The sequence below is a fragment of the Lepidochelys olivacea genome, assembly GCF_965140295.1.
Source record: "Lepidochelys olivacea isolate rLepOli2 genome assembly, chromosome: 8".
Taxonomy (NCBI): domain Eukaryota; kingdom Metazoa; phylum Chordata; order Testudines; family Cheloniidae; genus Lepidochelys; species Lepidochelys olivacea.
Window position 1 is genome coordinate 106,953,381 of NC_140418.1, and position 13,491 is coordinate 106,966,871.

General features: G+C 69.0%; 1 protein-coding gene across 1 annotated transcript in view; it reads left to right on the plus strand.

Annotated features, from left to right (window-relative positions):
- Positions 1-13,491, plus strand: part of SLC6A9 (solute carrier family 6 member 9) — a 52,463-nt gene that overhangs the window by 32,824 nt on the left and 6,148 nt on the right. The window contains exons 3-12 of the mRNA XM_084637215.1: positions 852-1,008; positions 2,107-2,238; positions 4,420-4,675; positions 5,277-5,409; positions 6,456-6,590; positions 7,087-7,190; positions 10,336-10,573; positions 11,499-11,633; positions 12,081-12,180; positions 13,258-13,358. Of these exons, the coding sequence (XP_084493341.1) occupies positions 852-1,008; positions 2,107-2,238; positions 4,420-4,675; positions 5,277-5,409; positions 6,456-6,590; positions 7,087-7,190; positions 10,336-10,573; positions 11,499-11,633; positions 12,081-12,180; positions 13,258-13,358 (1,491 nt within the window). The remainder of the gene's footprint in view (positions 1-851; positions 1,009-2,106; positions 2,239-4,419; positions 4,676-5,276; positions 5,410-6,455; positions 6,591-7,086; positions 7,191-10,335; positions 10,574-11,498; positions 11,634-12,080; positions 12,181-13,257; positions 13,359-13,491) is intronic.

Consider the following 13,491-nt stretch of genomic DNA (forward strand, 5'->3'; position numbering starts at 1 on the left):
CAAGGCCAGTGTTGTATTCCAGCCCATCGATTTCTCCTGATTCGGTACCAGGAGAACGGAGGAAATGGTCCAGTACCAGCAGCTGGGGCACGTCTGTAGTTTCGTGTCTGAGTCTGGATCAAGGGTTTTTAAGTGAGGTGTAACTTGGGGGGCACCACACACCTCAGCCCCTGCAAGGGGTACAGGAGCTTGGCAAAGCTGAGAGCCCCTGCTCCCCGAGCTGGGGTGGGAACCCAGGAGTCCTGGCCCCCAGCCCCCCAGTGCCAGCTTTCTGGCACCGCTGCTGTCCCCACCCTTGGGGGTGTCACTTTGCCACCCACCTGTGGATGTGGGGGGACCTGGGGGGTCAATCCCCTCCCCCCGCGGCTCTAAGCTCACCGTGCCGGAGGCTCCGGCTGCCCAGCGCGGCCCCGCAGGCTGGGCCAGGGGGCGGGGGGACCGTGGGAACAGAGGCGGCTTTGTGCTTCCTCGGCTCAGCCCTGCTTTGTATGAGTCGCAGACTCCAGCTTCCCTGCAGCAGGGGCGGGGGGCAGGGGGCACAGCTGGGGACCCACTGCCTCCTCCCCCTGCAGGGGCTGGAGTCCCCCTCCCCTGCCCCCTCTCTGCAGAGCCGGGGTCCCCCTCCTCCTCCCTACAGGGGCCGGGGTCCTCCCCCATCCCTGCAGGGCTGGGGGCCCCCGCATCCAGGGAGGAGGATTGGAGCAGCCACGGGGGCCGGGATAGGGGGGAAGCTGGCTGTGTAGCGCAGTATCTCCCCTCCCCCATTTTCTCCCACGGGGGGGCTGCTTCCAGCTGGGCAGGGCCCTGGGGGGCACCCCATTGCTAATGGCACCTGCCCCCTCTCTCCGCAGAATGGCGCCGTCCCTGGGGAGGTGACCAAGAGAGACGAGAACGTGAAACGGGGCAACTGGACCAACCAGATTGAGTTTGTGCTGACGAGTGTGGGCTACGCCGTGGGGCTGGGCAACGTGTGGCGCTTCCCCTACCTCTGCTACCGCAATGGGGGAGGTGCGTGCCCCTGTGCGGCCTGGCAGCAGGAGTGGGAGGGGTCAGCAGGGGGGCGCTGGGCTGCGGGGAGCAGGGTGGGATCAGCAGGGGACACTGGGCTGAGGGAGCAGGGTGGGGTCAGCAGGGGGCACTGGGCTGCGGGGGGTGCTGGGCTGCGGGGGGGGGTCAGCAGGGGGGCGCTGGGCTGCAGGGAGCGGGCGGGGTCAGCAGGGGACACTGGGCTGCGGGGAGCAGGGTGGGGTCAGCAGGGGACACTGGGCTGCGGGGGGTGCTGGGCTGCGGGAGGGGTCAGCAGGGGGGCGCTGGGCTGCAGGGAGCAGGGTGGGGTCAGCAGGACGCGCTGGGCTGCAGGGAGCAGGCGGGGTCAGCAGGGGGGCGCTGGGCTGCAGGGAGCGGGCGGGGTCAGCAGGGGACACTGGGCTGCGGGGAGCAGGGTGGGGTCAGCAGGGGACACTGGGCTGCGGGGGGTGCTGGGCTGCGGGAGGGGTCAGCAGGGGGGTGCTGGGCTGCAGGGAGCAGGGTGGGGTCAGCAGGAGGCGCTGGGCTGCAGGGAGCAGGGTGGGGTCAGCAGGAGGCGCTGGGCTGCAGGGAGCAGGCGGGGTCAGCAGGGGGGCGCTGGGCTGCAGGGAGCGGGCGGGGTCAGCAGGGGGGAGCTGGGCTACGTGGGGTGCTGGGCTGCGGGGAGCAGGGTGGGGTCAGCAGGGGGGCACTGGGCTACGGGGGGCGCTGGGCTTCAGGGAGCAGGGTGGGGTCAGCAGGGGCCGCTGGGCTGTGGGGGGTGCTGGGCTGTGGGAGGGGTCAGCAGGGGGGCACTGGGCTATGGAGAGCAGGGTGGGGTCAGCAGGGGGCACTGGGCTGCGAGGGACGCTGGGCTACAGGGAGCAGGCGGGGTCAGCAAGGGGGCGCTGGGCTGCGGGGGGGTGCTGGGCTACGGGGCGTGGGCAGGGGTCAGCAGGGGGGCGCTGGGCTGCAGGGAGCAGGCGGGGTCAGCAGGGGGGCTGGTATTGCAGCCCAGGGCTGGCTCTCAGGGCCAGAGGGCAACGGGCCCCAGCCCGCCCTGGCCCTGCCCCACCCTCACCTCTCTGCGTCTCCCGCCAGGAGCCTTCATGTTCCCCTACTTCATCATGCTGGTTTTCTGCGGCATCCCCCTCTTCTTCATGGAGCTCTCCTTCGGCCAGTTCGCCAGCCAGGGCTGCCTGGGCGTCTGGAGGATCAGCCCCATGTTCAAAGGTGAGAGGGCGCTCACGCCTGCCCTGTGCACGCTTACACCCGCCCAGCGCACACTCACGCCCAGACTCTGCCTGCTCACACCTGCCCTTGCACACTCACGTCCACCCAGCGCACTCTCACGCCCAGACTCTGCATGCTCACACCTGCCCTGTGCACACTCACCCACACCCTGGGCACGCTCATGCCCACCCTGGGCATGCTCACGCCTGCTCTGTGCACGCTTGCACCCAGACTGAGCATGCTCACGCCGAGACTGTGCACGCTCATGCCTGCCCTGTGCACGCGCGCACCTGCCCTGTGCACACTCACACCCAGACTGTGGATGCTCACATCCACTCAGTGCACTCTCATGCCCAGACTGTGCATACTTATGCCCACCCAGTGAACACTCATGCCTGCCCTTTGTACACCCCAGTGCACTCATGCCCACCCTGAACACGCTTATGCCCAGCCCTGTGCACGCTCATGCCCACCCTGCCCATGCTTACACCTAACCTGTGCACACTTATGCCTGCTCACACCTGACCTCTGCATGCTCACCCTGAGCACGCTCATGCCTGCCCTGTGCATGCTCACAACCACCCTGCACACACTCATGCCCGGTCCTGCACATGCTCATGCCCTGCCCAGTGCACACTAATGCCCTGCCCAGTGCATACTCTCAACCACCCTGTGCACGCTCATGCTCACCCTGTGCACACTCATGCCCCCCAGTGCACACTCACCCCTGGCCCTGTGCACACTCACGCCCACCCCAGCACATGCACACACCCGGCCCTGCGCACGTTCATGCCCCCCATGCACACTTATGCCTGGCTGTGTGCACACTCATGCCCAGCCCTCCTCATGCTCACGCACCTGCCCTCAGACGCTCTTGGGAGCACACACTCAGGTTTGCACACACCCATTCACACTCCTCCATGCTCTCCTACACCATCAACATGTGCACGTGTGCTGCCTCTCATGCACCAACACGCCCACAGGCTGCACACACTTTGGCACGCTTGCTCCTGTACACTCAACCTGCACACTCACCTGTGCATACACTCTTATTGCATGCTCATGTGTACACTTTCTTACACCCTTGACCCTGTAAACACACCCAGCTTGTCCATTCACATGCACACACTCACCCATTCACTGCTGTACACTAACACACTCATCTCTGAACAGCCTCATTGCATACTCACCTGTATGTTCACACGTGCTCTGACACACTCATGCACATGCACACACGTGTTTGCATGTGTCACGGAGTCCCCGGGCGATGCTCTGGGACTGCTCCCTACGAAGCCAGGCAGGACTCTGGGGAAGTCTCCTCTTCGGGAGCAGCCTGTCTGCAGGACACACAGCTCACCCGGCTTCCCCCTTCCTGGGTCTGACCTCGAAGCATTCAGCCTCCTCTACCCCTCCGTGCGCTTCCCACAGCGAGTCCGCCCAGGCGGGGTCCTGGGGGAGCCAGAGGGTCCTGCCCCACAACTCCACAGTCAGACCTGACTCTCAGCCAGCCAGTAAAACAGAAGGTTTATTAGACGACAGGAACATGGTCTAAAACAGAGCTTGCAGGTGCAGAGAACGGGACCCCTCAGCCGGGTCCATTTTGGGGGGCAGTGAGCCAGACAACCACGTCTGCCCTTCACTCCATGTCCGCAGCCAGCCCCAAACTGAAACTCCCTCCAGCCCCTCCTCCTCTGGGCTTTGTCCCTTTCCCGGGCCAGGAGGTCACCCGATTCCTTTGTTCTCCAACCCTTCAGCTCTCACCTTGCAGGGGGGAAGGGCCCAGGCCATCAGTGGCCAGGAAACAGGGTGTCGGCCATTCTCTGTGTCCAGGCCCCTGCACACACCTGCCCTCTAGGGCTCTGCAATGATCATACACCCTTACCCCACCCCCTAGATACTTAAGAACTGCCTAGGGGAAACTGAGGCACCCCCACACTATTCAGAGGAAACATTAAGAACAGTCCCACTTCGTCACACAGACACACACTTGTTGCACACATTAATACACACTTATATGTGAACACAATTGTTGCACACTTACTCGTACACACACATACTTGCTCTGGTACAACCCCACTCGTTTTGCACACTCACCCTGCCCTCACTCCTGTTCCGCACTTGCACGTACATGCTCGTCCCCCCAGGTCTGCCCCTCCCCTCACGTGCTGCCTGTCCCCCCAGGCGTGGGCTATGGGATGATGGTGGTCTCCACGTACATTGGCATCTACTACAACGTGGTGATCTGCCTCGCCTTCTACTACTTCTTCTCCTCCATGACGCGGGTGCTGCCCTGGACCTACTGCACCAACCCCTGGAACACGCCCGACTGCTCCGGGGTGCTGGACGCCGCCAATGGTTCCGCCGCGCCCCCCCTCAACCTCACCCAGCTCCTCAACCACACGCTCAAGCGCACCAGCCCCAGCGAGGAGTTCTGGAGGTGCCAGCCCCACGGGGCCCTGAAGCAGAGCCCAGCCTGGCCTTGCCAGGCACAGGGGAAACCCGGGCCTCGCTGGCAGTGGGGACGGGGGTCAGGGTCTCCTGACGGCCTAGGGCAGAGGGGATTGCACTCCCCATTGCAGAGGGCTGAGGGCTCTGGGGGAGGGGCAGGGCTGCTGTGGCCAGAGCAGAGGTCCAGGGTGGGGCTCCAGGGAAGAGGGGCGGGGCTTTGGAACAGAGTGGGGGCTCCAGGGCAGAGGGGTGGGGCTCTGGGGCACAGGGGTGGGGCTCTGGGGCAAACAGGTGGGACTCCGGGGAAGAGGCGTGGGGCTCTGGGGTAAAGGGGTGGGGCTCCGTGGCAGTGGGGTGGGGCTCCGGGGCAGAGGGGGGGGCTCCGGGGCGGGGGGTGGGGCTCCGGGGCAGAGGCGGGGGGCTCCGGGGCAGAGGGGCGGGGCTCCGGGGCGGGGGGCGGGGCTCCGGGGCAGAGGGGCGGGGCTCCGGGGCGGGGGGCGGGGCTCCGGGGCAGAGGGGTGGGGCTCCGGGGCGGGGGGCTGGCAGACGGCTGCAGCTGGCCTCTCACGCGCTGTGTCCCCGTGGCGCAGGCGGTACGTGCTGAAGCTCTCGGACGACATCGGGAACCTGGGCGAGGTGCGGCTCCCCCTGCTGGGCTGCCTGGGCATCTCCTGGGTCATCGTCTTCCTCTGCCTCTTCAAGGGCGTCAAGTCATCAGGAAAAGCAAGTAGAGTCTGTCCTCCCCCTCCCCTCCCTGGGCCTGGCTCCGCCCCCTCCATAGCTCCTCCCCTCCCTGGGCCTGGCTCCTCCCCCTCCATAGCTCCTCCCCCCTGAGCCTGGCTCCTCCCCCTCCATAGCTCCTCCCCTCCCTGAGCCTGGCTCCTCCCCCTCTATAGCCCCTCCCTGAGCCTGGCTCCTTCCCCTCCGTAGCTCCTCCCATCCCTGAGCCTGGCTCCACCCCCTCCATAGCTCCTCCCCTCCTTGAGCCTGGCTCCTCCCTCTCCATAGCTCCTCCCCTCCCTGTGCCTGGCTCCTCCCCTCTCCATAGCTCCTCCCCTACCTGAGCCTGGCCCCTCCCCCTCCATAGCTCCTCCCCTCCCTAAGCCTAGCTCCTCCCCCTCCATAGCTCCTCCCCTCCCTGTGCCTGGCTCCTCCCCTCCCCATGTTTGTCTCCTCTTCCCTTGTGCCTGGTCCCAGACCCACAGGCTCTGTGCTACACCCCAGCTTTTCAACTGTCCCTTGGAGAGGGCTTCAGTCCAGCCGGAGCTGTGTGGGGCAGAGCTCCAGGAAATATTTTCTTACCCGTGGGGCAGAAGCCACTAGCCCCAGCACCCCCCTGCCCCCCATCCCCATGGCTAAAGCCCAGAGTCCCACTGCCCTGCAGGGCTGAAGCCCCAAGCTCCCACACACCCCGCCCAGCCCAGCGGCCGAAGCCCGGACCCGGAGCCCCACCCACTGGGCCCAGAATTTTTATGGCATGTTGAGGGGTGGGGGTGGGGGACTCCAGGAAATACTCAATGAGAATTTAAGCCCTACCCTTGGAGGAACCATCAGTGCACTGGCCCCCCAAGGGTCCCTGCCCCCTTCCTCCAGGGCAAGCCCCGCGGCCCCACCGCCTCCAGGCTCCAGCCCCCCCGTTCCGCAGTGCAGCTCTGTGCAGCAAGCCCCCCGACACAGGTGCCCATGGGGGGCCCCTCCTCGCTCCCTGGCTGGGCTGGACAGGGGTGGGGGGCCGTGGCTGAGCCGCGGCTGTCTGTCCGTCCGTCCAGGTGGTGTACTTCACAGCCACCTTCCCCTACGTGGTGCTCACCATCCTCTTTGTGCGCGGCATCACCCTGGAGGGCGCCGTCACCGGGATCATGTACTACCTGACGCCCCAGTGGGACAAGATCCTGGATGCCAAGGTGGGTCTGAGCTCTGCCCTTCCAGCACCCAGTGCGGTGTCAGTCCCCACTGGGCAGGGGGTCCTGCCCCTCCCTGGGGCACAGGATCCTTCCCTTGCTCAGGCCCGGCTGTGAACACCACAGGAACGCCTCACCCGGGCTCCTGGCCCCCAGTGTGGTCACCAGGTCCCCCGCCCTGCCCCAAAGACAGACGGGAGGGGAAGGGAAAGACTCTTGGCCACACAGGAGCCGTGAGGAGGCAGCATTGGGTCCCACATGGGCCTGACCCCAGGCTGAAGCCAGGCCCCCTGCTAGCCCAGCCCCTGGCCCACAGCGCTGCCAGCGCCCCTCGGTCCCGACCCGCAGCCCCCCACTATTCAGCCCTGGGCCATCTCCGGCTACCAACACTGGCTGTGTGATGTGAGGGTGACCCGGGGCTGGGCTCCTGCCCCATGGCATTGTGTAGGGGAAAGCCCGGTGCCCTCTCTGCCAGTGGTAACATCTCTGTGTCTGCCAGGTCTGGGGAGACGCTGCCTCCCAGATCTTCTACTCTCTGGGCTGCGCCTGGGGGGGGCTCATCACCATGGCATCCTACAACAAGTTCCACAACAACTGCTACAGGTGAGCCACGCCTGCCCAGGCCACGCCCCCTACTCCCAGCCCCTGCTGGGCCACGCTGCCCGACTCCCACCCCCTGCTGGGCCACGCCGCCCGACTCCCACCCCCCTGCTGAGCCACGCCGCCCGACTCCCACCCCCTGCTGGGCCACGCTGCCCGACTCCCACCCCCCTGCTGAGCCACGCTGCCCGACTCCCACCCCCTGCTGAGCCACGCTGCCCGACTCCCACCCCCCTGCTGGGCCACGCCGCCCGACTCCCACCCCCTGCTGGGCCACGCCGCCCGACTCCCACCCCCTGCTGGGCCACGCCGCCCGACTCCCACCCCCCTGCTGGGCCACGCCGCCCGACTCCCAGCCCCTGCTGGGCCACGCCGCCCGACTCCCACCCCCTGCTGGGCCACGCCGCCCGACTCCCAGCCCCTGCTGGGCCACGCCGCCCGACTCCCACCCCCCTGCTGAGCCACGCCGCCCGACTCCCACCCCCTGCTGGGCCACGCCGCCCGACTCCCACCCCCTGCTGGGCCACGCTGCCCGACTCCCACCCCCCTGCTGAGCCACGCTGCCCGACTCCCACCCCCTGCTGAGCCACGCTGCCCGACTCCCACCCCCTGCTGGGCCATGCCGCCCGACTCCCAGCCCCTGCTGGGCCACGCCGCCCGACTCCCAGCCCCTGCTGGGCCACGCCGCCCGACTCCCAGCCCCTGCTGGGCCACGCCGCCCGACTCCCAGCCCCTGCTGGGCCACGCCGCCCGACTCCCACCCCCTGCTGGGCCACGCCGCCCGACTCCCACCCCCTGCTGGGCCACGCCGCCCGACTCCCACCCCCCTGCTGAGCCACGCCGCCCGACTCCCACCCCCTGCTGGGCCACGCCGCCCGACTCCCACCCCCTGCTGGGCCACGCCGCCCGACTCCCACCCCCTGCTGGGCCACGCCGCCCGACTCCCACCCCCCTGCTGAGCCACGCTGCCCGACTCCCACCCCCCTGCTGGGCCACGCCCCCAACTCCCAGCCGCTGCTGGGCCACGCTGCCCGACTCCCACCCCCCTGCTGGGCCACGCCGCCCGACTCCCACCCCCTGCTGAGCCACGCCGCCCGACTCCCACCCCCCTGCTGGGCCACGCCCCTTGACTCCCACGCCCCTGCTGGGTCACACCCCCCGACTCCCACTCCTGATGGGCCATGCCCCCCAACTCCCACCCCCCCTACTGGGCCACACCGCCCGACTACCACCCCCCTGCTGAGCCACACCGCCCGACTCCCACCCCCCTGCTGAGCCACATCATGCGACTCCCACCTCCCTGCTGGGACACCCCCCCCCCCGACTCCCACCCACCTGCTGGGCCACACCCCCCGACTCCCACCCCCCTGCTGGGCCACGCCCCCCGACTCCCACCCCCCTGCTGAGCCACGCTGCCCGACTCCCACCCCCCTGCTGGGCCACGCTGCCCGACTCCCACCCCCTGCTGGGCCACGCTGCCCGACTCCCACCCCCTGCTGGGCCACGCTGCCCGACTCCCACCGCCCTGCTGGGCCACGCCGCCCGACTCCCACCCCCCTGCTGAGCCACGCCGCCCGACTCCCACGCCCTGCTGGGCCACGCCGCCCGACTCCCACGCCCTGCTGGGCCACGCCGCCCGACTCCCACCCCCTGCTGGGCCACGCCGCCCGACTCCCACCCCCCTGCTGAGCCACGCCGCCCGACTCCCACCCCCTGCTGGGCCACGCTGCCCGACTCCCACCCCCTGCTGAGCCATGCCGCCCGACTCCCACCCCCCTGCTGAGCCACGCTGCCCGACTCCCACCCCCCTGCTGGGCCACGCTGCCCGACTCCCACCCCCTGCTGGGCCACGCTGCCTGACTCCCACCCCCCTGCTGGGACACACCCCCTGACTCCCACCCCCCTGCTGGGACACACCCCCTGACTCCCACCCCCCCTGCTGGGCCACGCCCCTTGACTCCCACGCCCCTGCTGGGTCACACCCCCCGACTCCCACTCCTGATGGGCCATGCCCCCCAACTCCCACCCCCCCTACTGGGCCACACCGCCCGACTACCACCCCCCTGCTGAGCCACACCGCCCGACTCCCACCCCCCTGCTGAGCCACATCATGCGACTCCCACCTCCCTGCTGGGACACCCCCCCCCGACTCCCACCCCCCTGCTGGGCCACACCCCCCGACTCCCACCCACCTGCTGGGCCACACCCCCCGACTCCCACCCCCCTGCTGGGCCATGCCCTCTGACTCCCACCTCCCTGCTGGGCCACACCCCCCGACTCCCACCCCCCTGCTGGGCCACGCCCCCCGACTCCCATGCCTGCTGGGCCATGCCCCCTGACTCCCACCTCCCTGCTGGGTCACACCCCTTGACTCCCATTCCCTGTTCCGCCACTCCCCCCGACTCCCACCCCCCTGCTGGGCCACTCCCCCTGACTCCCACCCCCTGCTGGGCCACGCCCCCCGACTCCCACCCCCCTGCTGGGCCACGCCCTCTGACTCCCACCCCCCTGCTGGGCCACACCCCCCGACTCCCACCCCCCTGCTGGGCCACACCCCCCGACTCCCACCTCCCTGCTGGGCCACACCCCCTGACTCCCACCCCCCTGCTGGGCCACGCCCCCCGACTCCCACTCCTGCTGGGCCACATCCCCCGACTCCCATGCCTGCTGGGCCATGCCCCCTGACTCCCACCTCCCTGCTGGGTCACACCCCTTGACTCCCATTCCCTGTTCCGCCACACCCCCCGACTCCCACCCCCCTGCTGGGCCACTCCCCCTGACTCCCACCCCCTGCCTGGGCCATGCCCCCCCGACTCCCACCCTGCCAGGCCATGCCCCCGTAACTCTCACCCCGCTGCTGGGCCATGCCCCCAACTCCCACCTCCGCGGTCCCACTGCACCCCCCACTTCCCTCTGCCTGGCTGTGTTCCCCCCAGGCCACACCCCCCCTCCCCGACCCCACCCTCTGCCAGGTGAATTCTCTCCCCAACCCCGGTGGCCAGAGCCCCCCTACCCCTTCTCACTCCCCCTGCTCTGTCTGCGCTGAGCCCCCGTCCTGACTGCACCCAGCCATCCCCAGCCGGCCAGGTCAGGTCCCCGTCCCCCGGTGCACCGAGCCCCCCGGCTCTCTGACCCGCCCTCCCTGCAGGGACAGCATCATCATCAGCATCACCAACTGCGCCACCAGCGTCTACGCCGGCTTCGTCATCTTCTCCATCCTGGGCTTCATGGCCCAGCACCTGGGCGTGGACGTCTCCCAGGTGGCCGACCATGGGCCTGGCCTGGCCTTCGTGGCCTACCCCGAGGCCCTGACGCTGCTGCCCATCTCGCCCCTCTGGTCCATCCTCTTCTTCTTCATGCTCATCCTGCTGGGGCTGGGCACGCAGGTACCAGGGCCTGGGGCAGAGGGGGGAGGGGAGGGGAGGGGCGCCAGAGGGGTGGGGAGGGCAGAGGGGGGAGCGAAGAGGCCGCAGGGGGTGGGGAGGGCGGGGGGGGCCCCAGGGGGGTGGGAAGGGCAGAGGGGGGAGGGAAGAGGCCGCAGGGGGTGGGGAGGGCGGGGAGGGGGTGTGAGGAGAGGCCCCAGGAGGGTGGGAAGGGCAGAGGGGGGAGGGAAGAGGCCGCAGGGGGTGGGAAGGGCAGAGGGGGTGTGGGGAGAGGCCCCAGGAGGGTGGGAAGGGCAGAGGGGGTGTGGGGAGAGGCTCTAAGGGGGTGGAAAGGGCAGAGAGAGGTGCAGGATGAGGCCCCAGGGGGATGGAAAGGGCAGAGGGGGTGCGGGGAAGGGGCACAAGGGGGTGGGGAGGGCAGAGGGGGGAGGGGAGTGGCCGCAGGGGGTGGGGAGGGCAGAGGGGGGTGCAGGGAGGGGTCCTGGGGGATGGAAAGGGCAGCGGGGGTGAGAGGAGGGGCCACAGGGGGAAGGGAAGGGCACAGGGGGTTGGGGGCAGCGGGGGGGACGACTGGGGGGGCAGCTGAGGGCGCTGGGGGCAGCCTGGACAGCTGGAGGGGCTGGGGGGCAGCCTGAAGAGCCGGGGGAGTTGGGGGGCAGCCGGAGGGGGCTGGGGGGCAGCGTGAGGAGCCGGGGGAGTTGGGGGGCAGCCGGGGGGCTGGGGGCAGTGTGAGGAGCTGGGGGAGTTGGGGGCAGCCGGAGGGGGCTGGGGGGCAGCGTGAGGAGCCGGGGGAGTTGGGGGCAGCTGGGGGGACTGGGGGGCAGCATGAGGGGCTGGGGGGCAGCCGGGGGGGGGGCTGGGGGCAGCCTGAGGAGCCGGGGGCACCATGCCCAGGCCAGGCACTGGCTGACCCTGGCTCCCTGCCCAGTTCTGCCTGCTGGAGACGCTGGTGACGGCCATTGTGGACGAGGTGGGGAACGACTGGATCATCCGCAGGAAGATGTTTGTGACGCTGGGCATGGCCGTGGTGGGCTTCCTGCTGGGCGTCCCACTCACCACCCAGGTACGGGCGCGGGGCTCCCTGCATGGGCACCAGGGCACCCGCCAATGCCCTGTGGGGGCTCGCCCTGCTGAGCCCCCTTTGACCCGCCCCCTCCCCCCCACTGTCCCTCCAGTGCCCCAGGGGCTCTTCCCCCAGCCCCCTTCCTTCCTGCCCCCTTGGTCTGTCTGCTCCCCACCCGTGGGCCCCGCGTGGGCGCGTTATGGACCCTGCTGGGCAGTGTGGGGGAGAGCGAGCCGGAGACATGGGCCTGGCCTGAGGCCTGAACTGAAGCAGTGGGCCAGACGAGCCTGGCTGATGGAAAGCAGCGAGCAGAACTTGGGGTGTTGGTGATGTGCGCCGGGCTCCTGCCAGGCTCAGGGTGTGCAGGCTGGCTCCGCTCCAGCTGGTCCCCATCAGGTGAGGAAGGCGGTCCCCAGACTATCTGACTCTGACCCCCGCTCTCTCCAGGCTGGGATATACTGGCTCCTGCTGATGGACAATTACGCCGCCAGCTTCTCCCTGGTCATCATCTCCTGCATCATGTGCGTCTCCATCATGTACATCTACGGTAGGTCCCCACCTGCTGGCGCCACGGCAACGGTGGCCCCCACGGTCACAGGTGGGGCACCTGGCCTGTCAGCAGCCAATGGGAGCCCAGCTGTCACAGACACCAGAGTCATCAGGAATAGGCCACGTTCTGATTGGCTGGGCCGCATGCCCAAAGAGCAGCTCTCAGGGCAGTGCCAGACAGGAGCAGGACTCCTGGGTTCCATCCCCAGCCCTGGGCAGGGAATGGAGTCTAATGGCGGGGGGGAGGGAGCCAGGACTCCTGGGTTCTGTTCCCACTGGCCCCTGCCTCTCTGTGTTGCTCTGTGGGGTGCAGGGCTGAGCTCCCGAACTGGGGGTGCTGGCGATGGGCAGGGGGTGCCGGCAGTATTTCATTTATTATGGAAGAGGTGCCAGGGCTCAAGCAATTGTTTTATATTCATAACTGCTGCAGCAAGCCCAGCGGTGCCGGGGCTCTGACCTGCCAGGCCCAGCGGTGCCGGGGCTCTGACCTGCCAGGCCCAGCGGTGCCGGGGTTGTGAACTGCCAGGCCCAGCGGTGCCGGGGCTCTGACCTGCCAGGCCCAGCAGTGCCGGGGCTGTGAACTGCCAGGCCCAGCAGTGCCGGGGCTCTGACCTGCCAGGCCCAGCGGTGCTGGGGTTGTGAACTGCCAGGCCCAGCGGTGCCGGGGCTCTGACCTGCCAGGCCCAGCGGGCCGGGGCTCTGACCTGCCAGGCCCAGCGGTGCCGGGGCTCTGACCTGCCAGGCCCGGAGGTGCCGGGGCTCTGACCTGCCAGGCCCAGCGGTGCCGGGGTTGTGAAGTGCCAGGCCTGGAGGTGCCGGGGCTCTGACCTGCCAGGCCCAGCGGTGCCGGGGCTCTGACCTGCCAGGCCCGGAGGTGCCGGGGCTCTGAAGTGCCAGGCCCGGAGGTGCCGGGGCTCTGACCTGCCAGGCCCTGGCACAAATTGAGCACTGTGCGCGGTGGTTCCAACCCAGATCCAGGTTTCCCAGGGAGTGCGTGTGCATTCAGGCGGCATCGCCTGCCCCCAAACCCCCAGGCGCTGTTCTCCTAGTGAGTGTCCCTGTCTGCTCCCACCAGGACACCGGAACTACTTCAAGGACATCGAGATGATGCTGGGCTTCCCGCCTCCTCTCTTCTTCCAAATCTGCTGGAGGTTCTTCTCGCCCGCCATCATCTTCGTAAGTGCTGCGCCCCTCCTGTGGCAGGGTTGGGGCGGGGGGGGGCCAGCCCATGGGGGGGTGGGAGGGCTGGGCAAGGGATGTGACAGACCGTGGGGAGGGGGGTGTGGAGATCTGTGCCAGCCCATAGAGG